This window comes from Sorex araneus, chromosome X, assembly GCF_027595985.1.
Source record: "Sorex araneus isolate mSorAra2 chromosome X, mSorAra2.pri, whole genome shotgun sequence".
Classification (NCBI taxonomy): Eukaryota; Metazoa; Chordata; class Mammalia; order Eulipotyphla; family Soricidae; genus Sorex; species Sorex araneus.
The window spans coordinates 181,436,935-181,457,377 of NC_073313.1; the positions used below are offsets into that span (position 1 = coordinate 181,436,935).

The window sequence follows — 20,443 nt, forward strand, 5'->3', positions numbered from 1 at the left end:
TGCATAGTTTTCTGTGTAACTGATTCAACACAGGACACAAAGGTTACTGATTCAACATGGGCCCCTGACTTTTGATGGGATTTGAGTTATTGTGAATCTCTGTATATATCATGGATAATTGATAGCCATACAAGAGAGAATCTTGTCACAGGCTAGACAACTCCAGATGAAATACAACAAACTAATCTGCACCGCTGGATTTGATTAGTTTGGAATAAAACTTAAACACAATATTGTGTTAAGGCTTGTTGCATATTGGCTCATGTTGTTTCGATGGTACGTGACAATAAGCCAGTTTTATATCTATTTGTAAATTCATTTTGCCACTCCATGTTCTATGAATGGTACTTTGATTCCGTGTATGAAAGAGAGACAACATCTTACTGGTTCTCACTCATAAAATCACTGCACGGGACAGGTTTGAGGGGGATCTGGAATAGAACTGAAGTGGCATCCATGAGGTAAGCAGCAGGTCATTCAGTTTGAAGAACACAGAACCCCAAAGCCCACCTTCAGCTGGACAAACAGAATTCCAGCCCTGCTTCACTAGCCCCCCTGCCTAGCATCCTTCTTTGGCTCTTCCAGGGGAACATCCCTCCATCTCAGCTGTCCAGGAGGAAGAACTCATACACCCCTGTGTGAGTGTAGGGGGAAGCACATCCCCCTCAAGACATCTGGTCCAGGCCCTCTTCGACTTTCCCCAGGCCTGGGTGGGTGGGCCAGGCTGGGTCCTCAGCCTGCCCAAACGACTTTCAGCTCAGGAGCTATGAACCAGGTGTGTGACAGGTGTGTTTGGATTATCCAGGGAGCAAACTGCCGGCTTTCACACAGAGCAAGTATCTCCAGACATGAATCCAACCAAGTTCAGGGCACCGAGCTATCCTTGTCATCTTCTTTTTTCACACTCAGCGATGCACAGGGGTTGCTTCTGACTCATGCACTCAGGAATTACTCCTGGTGGTGCTCAGGATGCTGGGAATCGAACTCGGGTCAGCTGCATGCAAGGCAAACCTGCTGTGCTATGGCTCCAGCCCCCTTGTCACCTTTTTGTCCCATGTATCCCCTGACCTGGAGTTCCCCTGAGACCTGGTTCCCACCGACCAGGGCAGAGAACCAAGGTGGAGAAGCACATCAGCTGGCCCATTCCAGAGGCCGCCCCCAGAGTTAAATCCACCCTGAGGCCGAGAGTCTGTTTTCAGAACGAGAATCGTACCACTGCTCCCCACAGCATAGACTGCCGCTGGGCTGGTCTCACCAGATCCAATCTGAGCCAGTGGGACAGGCAGGCAGCGGGCAGCAAGGGGAGGTCAGTGAGCCACAGCACACCTCAGCGCCTCCTTGCACTGGACAGAGAGTCCTGGACGACAGGGGTGTAAATAGGGCCTGTGCCAATAATGGGTTGGACGCGGGGCAGGCACTCGGCAAACGTGTCAGATTCATGGATGAGCGGATGAGTGCAGGCACCTCTGACTTTCTGAGTTGCTGTCACTGGCCCACGGGCTTTCGCTGGGACTTCTCCAGTCCATGTTCTGGGCTGGCCTTCTGGCTCTGGCTGGGCACCAGAGGGATCACCTTGTGCTTCACCCTTATTCACTCTATCCATGGCAGTGCCTGGGGCTCAGGCTTTGCCTCACTCTACATAGGAAATGTGTGAGTGTGTGTGTGTGTGTGTGTGTGTGTGTGTGTGTGTTTGTGTGACACACAGCTTACTATCACACAAACAGGATATGGAGGGGACTGTCAGGTCAGCAGCTTGGGACCCCCTTGTGGGATCTGCCCAGCTGTCCTGTCTCCAGGGGAACCCCCTAGCCAGGAGCAGTTCAGGGCAGTGAGAGGAGCACAGGAGGCGGAGTCGGGCTGGGCTAGAGGTGGAGGTGGAGGAAGCAGGCCTCATGGGGAACAGAGCAGGAGAGTTGAGGGGCTGAAGGCAGGTGGGGTCTGTTTGCCAGGCAGGAGGCAGCCCTGGAAGTTTGGGGCACTGGAGGGAGAGTCCCCACCAGGAGTCCACCAGACTGGGGCTGTGACCTTGAGCCACGCCTGGGAGAGGCAGGGCAGACTGTGGTGCTGGGCACGGTGACAGGAAGAAATGCGCATCTGAGACTCTGCATCCCAGGAGGGGCGTGGGAAGGAAGAATCTCTTGGAGATTCCTGAGTCTCTACCTGCTTGACTCTCAGAGTGAAGCCCAGAGAGGAGGGGCTTGATCAAACCTCAATGGACCCCCCTCCCTCCCCCGGCAGGGGCGCCATTCATGCTGGGCTGGCCGGTGGACCAGATGCCAGCTGTGGCCATAGCTCATGGGGCCCAAGCAGGGTCTGATTGATAGAGCTCCAGTGTCCCGGGGAGGGGGCGAGGCATAAGGAGGGGCTTCTATGAATGGTACTTTGATTCCGTGTATGAAACAGACAACATTTTACTGGTTCTCCCTCATAAAATCACTGCATGGGACAGGTTTAATGGGGGCCTGGAATAGAACTGAAGTAGCATCAATGAGGTAAGCAACAGGTCATTCAGTTTGGAGACACGGCTGTGCCCCTGCTGGAGTCTGGAGGACGGTCCGGCTTGTTTCTGCTCTGCAGGTCTTGGGGTCCTGGCACCTCGTTTGGAGCAGCACTTTTTACACGGTCTCCCCTTCAAGGGAGGTATGTGTTGGGCATATGCCCGACCTGGGTTTGATTCCTGGCATTGTATGGTTCCTTGGCCATCACTGGGTGCAGCCTGGAAGCCCACGGGCACCCCTGGGTGTTCAGGTTATTCCCAGCATCCTGGGGCCCGAACAGTATCATGTCCTTGTTCCTTGCCCTGAATGCATGGCCCAGTTGGTCGGTTGAGAATCACTGTGGTCCCCAGACTACCTAAACTGTGCTTGGGAGCACCCCTCACAAAAAAGTAACAACTCCTTTCCTCCTGATGACCCCTCTGGGCTCAAGAAATGCAATATGTTCTAGTGCTGCCAGAGACACTCAGATTCATCACACAGCTCACCTCGGAAATTCTGAGTGAATTTGTGGTGACAGTGTGTGGGAACCCTTCTACTATTTGTTGTGAACCCCACTCCATCCCCCACATTCAGGCATGTGGCTGCTTATGTTTGAGAAGCGAGGGTTTGAGGCCCAGGATGGAGCTCGATGCGCTGAACACAGGCTTTGCCTGTAGAAGGCCCCGATTTCATCTCTGGCCCTGCCTGGCCTCCCAAGCACCGTGCAGGGGGTGGCCTCTGAGCACCAGGCGGTGTGGCTCCCCACAAAAGGAAGTAAATAAACAGAGGAGGCGGGGCTTACAGCACCTGCCTGCCTTCCTGCCGACTGGACCACCATCACTGCTGAAGGCTGGTGGGGCTTTCCGTCCTGACAGTGGGGAGCTGCTGCAGCCTCTTCCTGAACTTTGGTGCAGCGCATTTGGGTTCTGCAGCTGGCCTGTCCAGGGCCCTGGCTCCAGACTGTGAAGCCGGATGAACCATGTTGGGTCAGCCAGGAAGTGGGGAGGGTGCCAGGGCGCCTGGCAGGTTTCCCACCCCAGGTCACATCAGGCTGGGCTCACAGAGATCCCGGCCTGGTGCTGGCAGGAAGCAGGGTGGGGTGGCTGCTGGCGAGGGGTGATGGGGTGCTCTACCCCAGCTCAAGTTCACTGCTTTACTCTGTATGTCTGTCACTTAGAGAGAGCCTGGCTGGAGAAGGGGCTATCGAGCCAGGTGGGATGCCTACAGAACACTGTGGATGGAGCCTAGAGAGGCTGGGAGGGTCCCTGCCCCACAAACAGCTGGGATAAGGGAGCCCAGCTCCAACGGACGAAGGACATGGATGGTGACAGAGAAGTGTGGCTCGGCCTGAGGGTAGGATGCCCTTGTCTCCCTGTTTCCCGCTGGCTGGACCTGAGGGCAGGGAAGTCTTCCTGTTTCCTGTCCGCCAGGCTAACCCACTGTGGCAGCAGGCAACACCAGGGCTCAGCCCACACTAGGAGGACCGTGACAGTATGGCCACACCTCCCTGCTTTGCACAGAAAGTACCAGAACATCAGGATAAATGGTTCACGGTTAGGAGTCTGTCTCAAGGGGTGGGGGAGAGGGTAGTTGGGACAGAGAAGGGACCATTATGACAATAATGGTTGGGAGGGATTGCTCCAGATTGGAGATGTGTGCTGAAAGTGGGCAAAGGACCAAAAATGATGGCTCCTCTCAATATCTGTATTGCAAATGATAAAGCCCAAGAGGAGAGAGAGAGAGAGAGAGAGAGAGAGAGAGAGAGAGAGAGAAAAGAAGAAGAAGAAGAAGAAGAAGAAGAAGAAGAAGAAGAAGAAGAAGAAGAAGAAGATGAAGAAGATGATGATGATGACAAATAAGAAGATGGAGGAGCAGGAGGAGGAGGAGGAAAAGGAGGAGGAGGAAGAGGAAGAGGAGGAGAAGGAGAAGAAGGAGGAGGAGGAGAAGGAGAAGAAGGAGGAGGAGGAGAAGGAGAAGAAGGAGGAGGAGGAGGAGAAGGAGAAGGAGAAGGAGAAGGAGAAGGAGAACAAGAAGAAGAAGAAGAAGAAGAAGAAGAAGAAGAAGAAGAAGAAGAAGAAGAAGAAGAAGAAGAAGAAGAAGAAGAAGAAGAAGAAGAAGAAGGATAAGGAGGAGGAGGAGGAGGAGGAGGAGGAGGAGGAGGAGGAAGAGGAGGAGGAGGAGGAGGAAGAAGAAGAAGAAGAAGAAGAAAAAGTGCCTGCCATAAAGGAAGGCTAGGGGATGGGGTGGCAGGAGGAATATAGGGGATACTGGTGGTGGGAAATGTACACTGTTGGAGGGACAGGTGTTGGAACATTGTATGACTGAAACCCAGTCATAAAAGCTTTGTAACTGTATCTCACAGTGACATGATGATTCAGTTAAAAGAAAATATAATAAATTGAAAAAAAAGTACCAGAAAAGGCCCAGGGCTCTCGTGTGCTGGGAACACACCAGGGGATGCTCTGAGGGCTAGTCCAGGCAACTCTCACTTAAAAGTGCTCCCTAGGTGCTATATTCGTCACATATGAAAGGTCTGTGGCGACTCCTGTGGCAAAAACCAAACCCACCTGCACAGCTATTCCAACCACGCACTCATATGCCACTGCTGGGTCATGTTCAATTAAGGCCCGTGCATGGTGGAGCCTGGTGTGGTTGGCTGGTTCATTGGTGTTCTGGCCACACCCGGCAGTGCTCAGGGCTTGCTCCTTGGCTGTGTGCTCAGGGATTACTCCTGGCTGTGCTCAAGGGACCATTCGGGGTGCCAGGGATTAAACCCAGTCAGCTGTGCTCAAGGCAAGTGCTTTAACCTTGTACTATTCTTCCGCTAATCGGTTTGTTTTCTGATGTTGGGGATCAAGCCGGGGGTCCCATACATGCAGAACAAGCGCTCCATCTCTGAGCTGTACAGCACCAGCCCTGTACATTGCTGTTTTAGCCATCATGGTACCACATGCTTAAGAAACTGTAGTGCGAAAACCTCTCTCGGTGCCTGGGAGCCAGACAGGCTGTGTGTCCTGCATCACTGCGCTGGCTGGCCGGGTCAGACCCTGTCCAAGATGCACCTGTGAACAGCTGGGGCTGCTGGCTCCCGGCCCCGACTGCAGGACCCTGGCAGTGGAAGGACAAAGCCCGGGGCTCGGGTAAACTCTGACACAAACAGGAAGCATGGGCTGTAAGCAGGGCACCCCACTCTACTGCTGCCTGAGAGGTCACTGCAACCACAGCCAGCCTGGCAGAGCAGAGAGCCCGGAAGGCTGGGGGCATTTTCCTGGGGAACAGGAAAGATGATAACAAACCACAGATATCCTCCAGGGGCAGCGCTGCCACCAAGAGCCCTGGGCCTGAGAAAAGAGCAGGAAGACCCCGTGCAGGCTGGTGGTGTGCGGGCACGTGAGCGAGCTGGGGACCCCCGTCTGCCTGGGGTCCGCAGGCATCGCTGAGACTTCCCGAGCCTTCTTCATCATCTCTGTATACGACGGCGCTGGAAGAGCCTCTGGTGTTTTGTGAGAATAATCTGATTGCTGGAACAGGAGGCTATTTTGTGCTGTTAAATTTGGTTCTTTATTGTTGTTTGGGATCATACCTGGTGGTGTTCAGAGGCCACCTGGGTGGTCCTTTGGTGGTGATGGGGGGACCAGAGGGGAAACTGGGTATTGAACCCAGGACTCCTGCATGCAAAGCCTTGGCACCAGCCCTTGCAGCTCTCTCTGGCTCCTGGATACTTTTTTTTTCTTTTTGGATCACACCTGGCGATGCACAGGGGTAACTTCTGGCTCATGCACTCAGGAATTACTCCTGGCGGTGCTCAGGGGAGGGACCACATGGGATGCTGGGAATCGAACTCGGGTCGACCGCATGCAAGGCAAATGCCCTACCTGCTGTGCTATTGCTCCAGCCCCACCCAGATTCTTTTTTCTCCTTTTGTCTCTCTTTTCTTCCTCCTCCACTAATTGGCATGTGGGCTTTGAGGAGGGGTGGGATGATTTATAATCTTCCTGCCTGGTACTGAAAGGCTTCTAGGGCGTAAGGTGTCCTTCTGCTGCCACCATGCTTGGAGGACATCAGAAAAGGAGCAGGACTCCCTAAGACTGGGGCGACACTGAGCGGGGATGGGTGACCCAGGGGAGACTCCAGAGAGCGGTATGAGAGCCTGCTAGGGCCAGCCCTGGAGGGAAGGGGCAGTGGAGCAGCATTGGTGGGGGGACACATCGAGACAGACCCCAGACATTCTTGGGGCCCTCCACGGCTGCTTCAGGGCCCAGCACAGGCTGTGCAGCCCAAGTCTGGGTCTGACGGCCACCACAGATCAAAACCCAAAGGGCTCCCTATCAGCTCAGTGCTCGGTAAAACCACGGGCAGGGCGAGAAAGTGCCAACGTGTTCCTCCATTCTATAAGAATAGACATAATAAAGTTTGAAAATATGCAGAACGATTACTTTGTTTGAGGGGGGTGTTGTGTTTCTGGGCAATAACCAGGGGTGCTCAGGGCTTATTCCTGGCTGCCTCGTGGGGGTGGAGGGGGGACCATATGCAGTATGTGGGGGCAAACCCGGGTCAGCTCCGTGCAAGGCACGCACTCTGCCCGCTGGGCTAGCTCTCCAGCCCGAGTGTGTGCTTTTGCCCACTGGAGGCTATGAACAAGGATTCGGCTCCTTTCTACTTGTCACACCCCCACCGCAGCTCTGACTCTAGCGCTGGCCCAAAGCAGACCCCCAAGCGGCTCCCTCCATCTGCCCACTGGGGCAGAGCCAATCTGGTAGGGAGGGGATTTGCTTGGCAAAGGCCCAAGAGGGCAGGACCGATACTCGCCAAGCCCAGTTCGCCCACCGAGCAGGGGTGCCGGGCACACAGCTCAGCCTCTGCTAACTGCCTGTGCTCACCCGTCTTCTAGCCCTGGGTTTATTTATAAACGAGCTCAGATGCCCCGGAGATAATCTGCAGCTATTTCGGGAGCGGGGTGTCAGGCTGCAGAAAGATGGGGTCAAGACCAAGCCAGACTGGAGTGGGCCTCCCTGCCCCTCCACACTCCCTCCACCCCCAGCTCCCCTCCCAGGTGCCACATCTCTGCACAACCCCTCAGCTTCCTCCAGTCCTGCCACTCTGTTTCCAGGCCCCACTCGTTGTGCCACTGCCAAGTCTCACTGCGGCACCCACGCTCCGCCTTGCCTTCCACCCACGTGTTCTCTGCCCCCACTCTTTCCTCCTGCAGGGGGCTGCCAGCTCCCGGAAGCTTCCGTCACCCTTTCACCCCATCACCCTCTCCTCCTCCCTGAGGTCTCTCTTAGCTGAGTCAGCAGCCTGTCACTTGGCCTTTCTTAGTCCAGTTTGGCCCCATGACCCGATCAACCAGCAGCTGGTGTTTTCCCTGGCTTTACTCCGACCCGACCTGCAGGGTTTAGATCGAGGAAAGGATACTCTTTCCTGTAATGGCTGGACCACTCCCCCTTAGTGTTAGAGGAACCAAGTTAATTCCAGGATTGCAAAGGTATTTCGACCGGTGCATTGGGCCAGAGAGATAGAACAGCAGTTAAGGTGCCTACGAAACTATGGTTGGATCTCCGGTACCACAAAGTGTCCCTTGAGCACCACCACCCTAAGCACAGAGCCAGGAGCAATCTTTGAACACCATCAGGTGTAGACCCCAAACAACAACAACAAAAAAGCAGTGCATTGCACAGAGGGAAAGAAGGATTCTGGAGGTGTTTTTCTGGAAGCCAAGAGGAATATGGTGTCTGTCCCCTGAGATGAACCAGCCCAGGACAAATGATTTCCCCACCCCTGAGAAGAATTCAAGCTTTGAGATTTGTGGAATTAAGAGGCTGAGAAATGCTTCCAACATGAATGAGAAATGTGTGTAAGGGGCTCTCTGGGCCTCAGTTTCTTCTTCTATAAAACGGGACTAACTAAGGGGCTGGAGTGATAGCACAGCGGGTAGGGCGTTTGCCTTGCACGCGGCCGACCCGGGTTCAAATGCCAGCATCCCATATGGTCCCCTGAGCACCGCCAGGGGTGATTCCTGAGTGCATGAGCCAGGAGTGACCCCTGTGCATTGCGGGGTGTGACCCAAAAAAGCAAAAATAAAATAAAATAGGGGCCGGAGCGATAGCACAGTGGGTAGGGCGTTTGCCTTGCACGCGGCCGACCCGGGTTCGATCCCCGGCATCCCATATGGTCCCCCAAGCACTGCCAGGAGTAATTCCTGAGTGCAAAGCCAGGAGTAACCCCTGAGTATCGCTGGGTGTGACCCAAAAAGCAAAAAAAAAATAAATAAATAAAATAAAATAAGATAAAATAAAATAAAATAAAAGGGGACTAACTAAGGTCCCCACTGCATGGGTTGTTTGTGAAGCTGTAAAGCAAAGTCTCAGGCTGAAGAGAGGGCGGTCAAGGTGCTTGCCTGGCACGTGGCTAACCCTGTTTGATCCCTGCACCACACGAGCACCTCCAGAGCTCCACCTGAACAGAGAGCTAGGGACCTCTGAGCACAACGGGTATTGCCCCCAAACCAACCAAAGTCTAAAATGTAATAAAAGGGGGGCCGGAGCGATAGCACAGCGGGTAGGGTGTTTGCCTTGCACGCGGCCGACCCGGGTTCGATCCCCGGCATCCCATATGGTCCCCCAAGCACCGCCAGGAGTAGTTCCTGAGTGCAAAGCCAGGAGTAACCCCTGAGCATCGCTGGGTGTGACCCAAAAAGCAAAAAAAAAAAAAAAAAAAAAACCAAATAAAATGTAATAAAAGGATCAGGGCTGGAGCGATAGTATAGCAGGTGACCTAGATTCAATTTCTGGCATCCCATGTGGTCCCTGAGCAATGACAGGAGTAATTCCTAAGTACAGAGCCAGGAGTTCTCAGGTGTGACCCAAAAAATATGCATATGTGTATATATATATATGCATATATATAATGTAGTATAAGAATCAGATCAATTGCTCCAAGAAGAAGCTGAGCTGAGGACAGGGAGTGGGTCGCCGAGGGACCAGGAGGGAACTACACTCCCTCAGCCAGCAGGATCTAGAAGGGAGGGGCTGGATCGACAGTAGAGCAGGTAGGGCATTGCCTTGCAAGAAGTTGACCTGGGTTCCGTCCCCTTCATCCCATGTTTCCCCAGGCATCACTGGGAGTGATTCCTGAGTGCAGAGCCAGGAGTAACTCCTGAGCATTGCTGGGTATGACCCCCCAAAAAAATTAAAATAAAGAAGCTCAAAGAGAATCCAGTGTGAATGGGGGTGAGAGAACACAGCAACCAGAGTCAGACATGTGCTGCTCTGACATGTGAACACAGTGGGGGAACTTCCAGAAACAGTGCTCCATGGGAGAAGGTGCCACCAAAGGCCACACATGTTGTCTGATTCCACGAACATTCACTTTCCTGAACCAACAGCTCTGTACAGACAGAAAGCAGGCCAGTGGCTGCCGGGGGCTGGAGAGAGGAGGATGAGAAATGGATAACAGGTTCCACTGGGATGATAACAAAGTTTAGAGTGGCCCTTTGATGTTATCATGCACGTGCTAAATGCCATGAAATTGGTCACTCCATCTGTTAGGTTTGTGGAGCAACAGGACAGGGGTTAAGGCACATGTTTTGCATACAGCCCACCCCACTTCGAGCCCTGCCTCCTCACAGTGGCTTGAGCATCGCTGGATTCAGTCCTAGAAACTCCCGAGTACCACGGGGCAAGATCCAGGCAATCCTTGGCACTGCATCTTTGGGCTCTTGCATTGAACCATTGATCAAGTTGGACCAAAATTGCCAGGAGCCCCCGATGTCCCAAACCCAGCTGCTACTGAGCACTCCCCAGGAGCACCTGCACTCTGATCAAAATGCTTAGGTTCATGTTATGCAAACTTAAGCTCAATAAATTCCCTCTCCCCACCCCCACAAAAGGAAGCTGCCCATTTCCTCTTGCCAAAGCTTCTCTGAGCAGGCACCCGCTGGCACAAGAAGCAAAGGGGGGTGGCATGTCCCAATTTTGGAGGAAGGACACGGAGACCCAGAGAGGATCGATGTCTTGCTCAAGGTCACACAGCCCCCAAGTGACAGAGTGGCACACTTGCCCAGGCCCGTGAGGGCCAACCCCACACCGACCCAGTCAGCACATTGTCTGTCTGGAACATTCTTCCCTCAGGAGAGCCAGCTCTGCGGGGGTATCAGCTTCTGTAAACAGAGCAATAAATAGCCTGGTTGAGCAGGTTGCACAGCTCCGGGGTGACCCTGATACATTTCCCAGCCAATGCCCACACGGCCTTGGCCACACGACCCGAGAGCTGAGACCTTCACTTTGTGCCTGTGTAGGTGTGCAGCGGGCTGACAGCACTTTGAGCGGCATTTCCTGTGGCTTCTGGGATTCAAACATTAACCTTCTCCCCAGGGAGGCCCTGGGCGGCTTAACTATTAACTACCAGCCCTCCATGAAGTTCCTCCCAGCCCCCAGCCCAGGTGTTAACGTGGTATAGCGTGTGGCTTGAGGCCGGGGCCTGCATCCCGGGGAGTTCAACATGCACTCACGAGCACACACACACACACACACACACACACACACACACACACACACTCACACACACACACCCTGCTCCAAGGTGGCTCCTGAGACTCAAAGGTCTCCAGCTCACCGGCCGCTCCTGGTCCTGATGTCACCTGGGCACCCACCTTTCTTTTCCTTCTCTACTCAGTCTTCTCTTCCCTTTCTATTCTTTTTGTTTTTGTGTTCAGAGTTAGCTCCTGTCCCAGCTCTCAGGGATCCCTCCTGGCAGAGGGACCGATGAAGTGCTCAAGATGGACCCTGAGTCAGCTGCATGTAAGGGAAGTACCTTCCCCACTGTACTTGATCTCTGGTTCTTTAGTTTCCTTTTCTTTTCTTTTCACTCTTCTCTTTTCATTTTTCTTTCCCTGCTGTACTTTCCCTCATACTTTCTTTTCTTACAGGCTTCCCCGACCCCGCAGGGCTGGGCAGTACCAGGGGACAGGGAGTGCGGGGTTTGGGGGATGGTCACTCTGAGTCATTCCTACCCAGCAGTACAGGCCCGATGATCTGATGCTTGAAGCCAGTGGTCCTGGTGGCGGGGACACGTGCCCCTCCTCTCCCAGGATCCAACTTAGTGCCTCATACAAGCTGGGCTTGTGCTACATCCTTGAGGGGTCTCCTGAGACCCTGTTTTCAGTCTTTAAAGTTTTCCTGTGGCCACTGCACCCTCCCTAAGTCGCAATGGGACCTTTGCCTCAATTTCCTCAATATCCCTGTGGAAACCTCCAGTTGCAGGGTCTCTGATGGACCCTGCCTCCGGGACTTGAAACCAGCCTTCAAAGCCACACTCGCCTTTCCTAATGGAGAAATGCAAGAGGCTGAGGTGGAAAATGGCTGGGCTTTCGGGGGCCTGCAGCTGGGGGGCGGGCAGCCTAAAAAGCACCCCTGCCCCCACTCTTCTTTGCCAGCCCTCAGGATCATGCCACACACAGGGTCAAATACCCCCAATCCAGCTCTGTCTGTTTTTGCCAGAGAAGAGGGAGGGTCAGAGGGAGCAAGAAGCAGACGCAGGATGGTGAGGACCCTGCCCAGCCCCGGGTGCACCAGAAAGCTGGGGTGGAGCCTTAGGGAGGCAAGAGGAACAGCCCTACAGTGGCCCATGAACTCAGAACCTGGTGGGGTACTGACCATTCCCTGAGCACCGTAAATGAGGGTGGTGCTGGCGGGCCCTAGAGGGGAACACTTTGGGCAGGGCTGATTGCTTATGGGACAGAGGGCTACAAATCATGGCCGGGCGGCCAGTCAGCAGAGCAGCCATGGGAGGAGAGTCCTGCCCTCACATGTCCCCCAAATTGCATCATGAGGTTATAAGATTCTTCTTCTTCATTTTATTTATTTATTTATTTATTTATTTATTTATTTATTTATTTGCTTTTGGGTCACACCCACCAATACTCAGGGGTTACTTCCTGGCTCTGTGCTCAGGAATTACTCCTGGTGGTGCTGCTTGGGATGCCGGAGCATATGGGATGATGGGGATTGAAGCCAGGCCGGCCCAGTGCAAGGCAAACACCCTACCCACTGTACTATCGCTCCAGCCCCGGTTGTAAGATTCTTATCCCCCTATAAAGCTGGGCAAGTCTGACTAGAGAGATGGTCACAGCAGGTAGGGCCCTTGCATTGCACACTGCCCTTGACTGACCGGGGTTCAATCCCTAATACCCCATAAGGTCTCCTGAGTGCAGTCAGGAGGGAGCCCTGATCACAAAGCCCCGTAGGAGTAAGCCCTAAGCAACGCCAGGTGTGGCCCTAACTGCCGCATCCCAATTAATAAAATATAAATAGGCAAGTATTTATATCTTACATATAAATACTTGCCTATTTATATGTAATATAAATATTACATATATTTATATTACACACCTCAGTGGCTGATAGCTCTTGCCTTGCAAGCCCGAGGCAGCAAGCTCCATGCTTGGTTCTGCTGCCAACACTGCCGGTGTGATCTGGGCAGCTCTGATGCATCAGAGCCTGGCAGTTCGGCCATCTCTGAGCCCTGGTGCCGCAACTCAACTCCTGCAGCACCACAAACCCAGGTGTGTGTGAGCCTCACAACTGAGTGTGCGTCAGCCTGCAAACACTGCCCGGAAGACACGCCAGTACAGAGCCCAGGACGGGCGCCCCCTGGCGAGCAAGCACACTCGAGCCTGCACCGACCCAGTATAAGCACAGGAACCCGGACTAAAGGAGTTGAGCTCTGGCCGGCATCACCACTGTGCATATGTGGGATGCCCAGATACTGCAACAACAGCAACAGAGGGAAGGGAAGTGTGTGTGCGCGCGGAAACTAAGAGAATTTGGGGGCCAGATCAATAGTATGGTGGAGAAAAAAGAATAAAACAACACCCAAAAGGAGAGAGAGAACAAAAGGGAATGCCCTGCCACAGAGGAGGGGGGCAGGCAGTGGGGGATTAAAGGGTGGGAGGGATACTGGGTTCACTGGTGGTGGAGAATGGACACTGGTGGAGGGATGGGTGCTCGAACATTGTATGAGGGAAACACAAGTACGAAAATGTGTAAATCTGTTACTGTACCTCACGATGACTCACTAATTAAAAAATTAAAAAAAAAAAAGAATAAAGCTCAATTGCTTCCTCAAAAAAAAAATAGTATGGTGGGGAGGGCATTTGCCTTGCAACCGGCCGACCCGGGTTCAATCCCTGCCATCCCATATGGTCCCTCCCAAGCAGTAATAGTAATTCCTGAGTGCAGAGCCAGGAGTAACACCTGGGCATTGCTGGGTGTGACCCCAAAAGTCAAAAACCCCTAAGAGAATATATATATTATACATATGTATATATATACATATATACATGTGTATACATACGTATATATACAGCAATGGATTCAAGAGCACATTTATTCTTGCACCCAGGGAGCCAGACAGGAAACAAAGCCAGGGCATTCCAGATGCACCACATTGCAGTGTAGAGGCATCAGGAGGGAATCATAGAGCCTGCACAGGTCAGGGGGCCATTGCACATAGAAACTCATCTGGGAGGAGTCTAAAAAGGCTCTAAAAAGTTGATTGGCAGAGTGAAAGAGAGGGAATGGTGTTGCAGCAAAGGATCAGCATGTCCAGAGGCCCAGAAGCATGAAAGAAACAGGGACTGGTTGAGCCACGTAGAAACGTTTGGAATAGAGGCCTGGACAAAGATCAAGTCATGAGACCTCACCCTGGAGCCAATAGATAGCAATGGGATATTTTAAACACATCAGAGGCTAATTTTTTTTTTCTTTTTGGGTCACACCCGGTAACGCACAGGGGTTACTCCTGGCTCATGCACTCAGGAATTACTCCTGGTGGTGCTTGGGGAACCATATGGGATGCTGGGAATCAAACCTGGGTCAGCCGCGTGCAAGGCAAACGCCCTACCCACTGTGCTATCTCTCCAGCCCCACAGAGGCGAATTTTTAAATAATCATCCTTCACTTCTCAGCATAAACTGAAGCTCACCATCACCTTTCCTGGAGGCATTGCCTCCAAGGCTTTATCTCTCACAGCTCGGTGAAGGCCCTAGACCTCATCACTGGCATTTTAGCATTTTAGGCTTCTCCTCGGGACCTGCAGGCAGAAGGCAGCTACCAACTTTTCTGCACCCGAAGACTTTCCTGCACCTGACGTGTTTTTGGCATAGCACAATTTCTGGCAGAGTAACAGTCTTAGCTCAGGAAATCCAGAATCCTGGCTCTGGTGCCTCTCTGAACACCGAGATCACAGTCTGGCTCCCACAAGCAGCTTTCACTGCAGGAGAAGGGACGGGCAGGCTGGAACCACTGCAGCCGGTTCCTCATGCTGAAGGCGGCATTGGCTGAAGCAACATCCAACGCCTGCTATCCATGCCCTGCTCATTCCCCCACCCCACCGCAGGAGTCTGGGGGCCACTCTTGGGACCTGCTGCTTTTTGCTCACAGGCTGTCCTGTGTGACCCCAACTTTAGTTGCCCCTGTGCCTGACCCCTGCTCTGAAGTCTGCACAGAACTCTGGGAATGAAGATTGGTGTAAGCATTTTTAGAAAAACTTCATGGTGGGGCTAGAGCAATTGTACAGTGGGTAGGGCACTTGCCTTGCATGTGGCCAACCTGGGTCCAATAACTGGAACGGCCTATGGCCCCCTGAGAGCACCAGGGATAATCCCTGAGCACAGAGTCAGGAGTAAGTCTTGAGCACCCCTCTGAGTATGACCCCAAAGCAAAACAAAATCTGCAGGATGCCTCCCAACTAAAGATTCAGCAATCCCAATTTGGGGTTGCTAGCAGAAGAATTTAAAAACATCGCACAAAAAGTTTTATGTATATGTGTGTGTGTGTGTGTGTCTGTGTGTGTGCGTGCGTGCGTGCACGCAGACATTTATTATAGCACCATTTACAGTAGCTAAGCTATGGAAGCAGCAGAAGTATGTTATAAACTGGCTGGATAAAGGAAATGTGATCCTTTATCAATGCTATTCACTATGAAGGGCAAATGGAATTTTGCCATTTCAAGCACAACAGAAGTTCTAGAGAATTGTGCAAATGCAAATAAAAGGAACAAAACAAGAACTGTATTTCATGCATGTATGCATTCTAAGGGTATAAAATAATAAACAAAATGATAAACAGACAACAACCCAGCAAGACTAGGCAGGGGAATGGCTCAAAAAAGCTGCAGCACGTGCTTTGCATGCTGGAGACCCCAGTTCTAGTCCCAGCTCTGGTTTGACCCCCCAAGTGCTGAGCTGGGAGGAGACGCCCCTGAGCACACTTCTCCCATCATACTGTGAAGCCAGAATTCACTTGATACCAATGTCAAAGACATTATAAGAAGCTTACAGGCCAATGTCAAAGCTCCTCAATGGAATACTAGCAAATTGGATTAAGAAGTACATCAAGTGGGTTCTATGCCATATATTCATTCCTGCAATGCAAGGATGGTTCAACTTTTACAAATAATCATTGTAGGCTGGGGAAATACTATAGGGATTAAGGTGCTTGCCTAGCACATGGCCAACCCCAATTTGATCCCTGACACAGCATATGGCCCCCCTGAGCACCTCTAGGAGTGACCCCTGAGCTCAGAGCCAGAAGTAAGCACTGAGCACCGTGTCCCAACTATCCCCTCTCACAAATCAATGTAATGTACTACTTTAACAGAACAAAGGACAAAAACTACCCAATCATCTCAACTGGTATAGGAACAGAATTTGGCAAGATTCAACATCCTTCCATGATTCAAAACAAAACAAAACCCCTAAAACACTTAAATTAGATGGAAGGAAATTATATTAACACAATTAAGACCACATTTGGAAAGATCCAGAGCAGCCATTTATACTGGTTGGTAAAAAAAAAAAAAGAACTTTTTTTTGCCTTTAAATTAGGAGCACAATGCTCTCACACTTGTATGCAAATAACAGGAATAAAAGGCATCTAAACTGGAGGCGAAATTTTTCTATGTTAGCAACAACAGAACTAAAGTGTTAAAACGCACACACACATTAAAAGTTAAAAGTGGTACTACGGGTGTGGCTCAGTGGTACAGAACCTGCCCTGCACATGTGAGACTGTAAGTTTGGTCCTGGTACTGCCCCACAGCACTGAGCACTATCACCCACATGGCCTTAGTGACCCTTGGATAACATCAAGTAAATGGCCTCTGCCACTGAATCTAGATTGCTTTTTAAATTAAGGTAGTAGTGGTTGATGGCTTTAGGGCCACACCCGGCAGTGCTCAGATGTACTCTTGATTCTGTGCTCATTCCTGGTGTTACTTGGGGGATCATAGGGGGGTGCTGAGGATTGAACACAGGTCAGCTATGTGCAAGGGAAGTGCCCTACCCACTATACTATCTCTTTGGCCTGGTAACAGTGGTTTAGACCATATACATGTGTATAAGTTTGGGGGTCCAGCGTTCCCACACTGCGTCCACCACCTAAGTGTGAATACCCCTCCACCACTGTTCCTAGGACCCTCCCTATCCACTCACCTAATTCTCTAGGTGACACCGTCCTGGCACCACTATCTACGGGCTTGTTTTCATTGACTATTGTCTATTCCCTTGCTCTGTTCCTTTATATTCTACAAATATTACCTGCAAGTGTTTGTGGTTTGGCCACACGGGGCAGTGCTCAGGGGCGATGCCTTGCTCTATGCTCAGGTGTGACCCCTAGTGGTAATCAGGATATGGTGCCTGGTTACCACCTGGGTTGGCTGCATGCAGCATGCATGGGGGGCATATGCTTTGCCACTCAGTCACATCACTGGTCCTGAACATATTTCTGAGAATCATTCATGTCATAGCATGGATCACTACCGTCTTCCTTTTTTAAAAGGACTGAATAATATTTCACTGTGCATATAAACCACTGTCTTCCTGTTGTTCATCGATTTGCTCGAGCGGGCACCAGTAACGTCTCCATTGTGAGACTTGTTATTGTTTTTGGCATATCAGATACGCCACGGGTAGCTTGACAGGTTCTGCCGTGCGGGCAGGGTACTCTCGGTAACTTGCCATGCTCTCCGAGAGGGATGGAGGAATCGAACCCAGGTCAGCCACGTGCAAGGCAAACGCCCTACCCGCTGTGCTATCACTCTAGCCCCACATTATTCTTTTGCATTATTCTGTCAAGTACAGCCCTCAAGCACTGTAGCCCAAGACCTCCCACACCCCACTAAAAAAAAGGAGGAAAGAAAAAGAAGTTAAGGAAGTGTAAGAAAAATAAAATTAACCTTTAATATTAAATAATAATATTTAACAGCTTGATTTATGATATTTGAACACAATTTCAGAGACACCTGGGCCAGAGAGCTAGTTCATGATTTAAGGTACTTACGTTGCATGTGGCTCTCCTTGGTTCAATCCCCGGTATTCCAAATGGTGTCCCAAATACCACCAGGGGCAATCCCTGAGTACAGAGCCAGGAGTAAACTCTGAGTTTCACTGGATGTGACCCCAAATTTTTTTTAAAAATGAACAACCTTTTTAGCTTACTTTGTATCTTTTTTTTCCCGCTTTTTGGGTCACACCCAGCAACGCACAGGGGTTACTCCTGGCTCTGCACTCAGGAATCACTTCTGGAAGTGCTTAAGGGACTATACAGGATGCTGGGAATCAAACCCGGGTTGGCTGCATGCAAGGCAAACGCCCTACCCCCTGTGCCATCACTCCAGCCCCCAGCTTACTTTACCTCATGCATAGCTATAATCCTGAAGTCAATTATAGCTCCATTCTAGAGGTTAGGAATATAGATCCTACTTTGCCTTTCACTGCTCCTCATGGAGACAGCTCAGATTTCTGGAACCCCAGTGTCAAGAATGCCTTCCCTTCTTTTTTACAAAACTCTGGCCTCATTTGAGCCCTGTGATTTCTCCTGTTGGGCTGGAGCGATAGCACAGCAGGTAGGGCATTTGCCTTGCACCTGGTTGACCCAGGTTTGATTCCTCTGCCCCTCTTGGAGAGCCTGGCAAGCTACCGAGATTATCTTGCCCACACAGCAGTCTGGCAGGCTACCCGTGGCATATTCAGATATGCAAAAATCAAGTCTCACAATGGAGATGTTACTGGTGCCCACTTGAGCAAATCGATGAGCAACGGGATAACAGTGACAGTGACAGTGATTTCTCCTGTTGACCATTGAGCCTTCCTCCCATCTGCTGTTCTGACCAACAGGCTTCCATTTTTCAAGAGCATTTGTCATGTTTGCTGCCAGGTGAGCTTTCACAAATGCACATCTAGGGGCTGGAGAGTGCAAGGAGTAAGACTCTGGCATGGGCTGAACAGGGTTTGGTCCCAAATACTGCACGTGATTCCCTGAGCACTGTCAGGCATGGCTCCCAAACAACAAAACAAAACAGACATAAATAAAAATCTGCAAGCCTGGGATCAGAGAGACAGTGGAATGTGTATGGTCCTTGCCTTGTTTGCAGTTGATTCTGTTCTGATCCTTGGCACTGCATAAGGTCGCCTCAGCATCACTAGGAATGATGATCCTTGAGCCTAGAGCCTGAGTACTGTCGGGTACAGCCCCAAAGCCCACCCCATTTAGACTCAGACAGTCAAAGAATTTATCTGCCAGTGAGGATCAGTCATCATCAGACCCCAGATTTTCCTACCCCATTGTGTCATCCTTGACAACCTTGTTCATCTGGCAGGGCAGCTGAGGGGAAGGATGAGGGACCTCATCTCACCCAGCGCTGACCTTGGGAAGGTCATCAGGCAGAAAGAGGCTCATGCCAGAAGCCACCGGTGGTTTCCACGAGCCCAGAGGAAGGGAGCGTGTGTTGAGGATCAGGCATTGGCGGCGGGTGGGGACTCCCAGCAGGCAGTGGCTGTCCGAATGAGCACTGTCTCCCCAGTGGGCCCCTCTGAGGACCCTCCCCCGAGCATGGGAAGTCTTCGTACCTGGGACTGGCGGTTCTGGGTGCAGGTCTCCCCTTCTCTCCTCCAGGAGCCCCCGCAGGCACTGCTCCTGCTCCTCCTGCAGCACCCGCAGCACGTCACACAACCGGGACACGGCTTCCACCTGCAAGCCAAGGCCAGAGTGTTCACACTGCCAGCGACTCCACGGGGATGCTCTGTGAGCAGGAGGGCCTGCACAGGCGCCACTGCACACGGGGATGGACAGCAAACCCAGGGCCCGTGTCCGGAGTGTGGAGGCAGCCCTTCCATGGGGTGAGCAGAGAGCATGGCAGGGAGAGCGGGGTGGCCCCAGCAGTCTGACGCCTGTCCACTTTGAGTCTTGTGTTAATCAAGACCTTAAGTCTTTAAAATTTTTAATAGTTTTGGTAGAGCCTCCTGCCCTCCGCCTGGCTGTCTTCACCGGGGGCCCCTTGGAGGGGGGCAGGTTGAGTTCCCCTCCTCACCCCAGTAGAGCTCTGGCAGCCAAAGACCTCCAGAACCCAGCCAGAGCCATGCTCAAGGCCCCTCTCCACACACTCGGATGAGCCTCGTGCATGAAGGAACCGGCAGAGGAACCCAGGTGTGCAGGACCGGGAGCTGAGATCTCCAAGTCTGCTTGTATCGGGAGTGGGCCTCCTCCACCCAGACTCCCCATCTTCCAGTAGCTAGGCAGTCACACCCACACCCTGGCGCCCGTGTAATCCCATCAAAGGCCAAGATCCAGAGACTATAAAACAAAGCTCCTGGAAGCATGAGCTGGGCGATTTTTTATTGTCTAGTTCTCCCTCTCAGAGAACTTGGCAAGCTACCGAGAGTATCCTGCCCGCAAAGCAGAGCCTGGCAAGCTACCCATGGCGTATTCAATATGCCAACAACAGTAACAATGATGGTCTCATTCCCCTGACCCTGAAAGAGCCTCCAAAGTGGTACCATTGGGAAGGATGAGTAGAGGCTGCTAAAATCTCAGGGCTAGGACGAATGGAGATGTTATTGGCACCGCTCAAGCAAATCGATGAACAATGGGATGACAGTGATACAGTGATGCAATAGTTTTGGTGAAGGC

General features: G+C 51.9%; 1 protein-coding gene across 1 annotated transcript in view; it reads right to left on the reverse strand.

Moving 5' to 3' along the window:
- Window positions 1-20,443, reverse strand: part of SCTR (secretin receptor) — a 70,308-nt gene that overhangs the window by 35,587 nt on the left and 14,278 nt on the right. Inside the window, exon 3 of the mRNA XM_055121236.1 lies at window positions 19,384-19,504. Coding sequence (XP_054977211.1) covers window positions 19,384-19,504 — 121 coding nt within the window. The remainder of the gene's footprint in view (window positions 1-19,383; window positions 19,505-20,443) is intronic.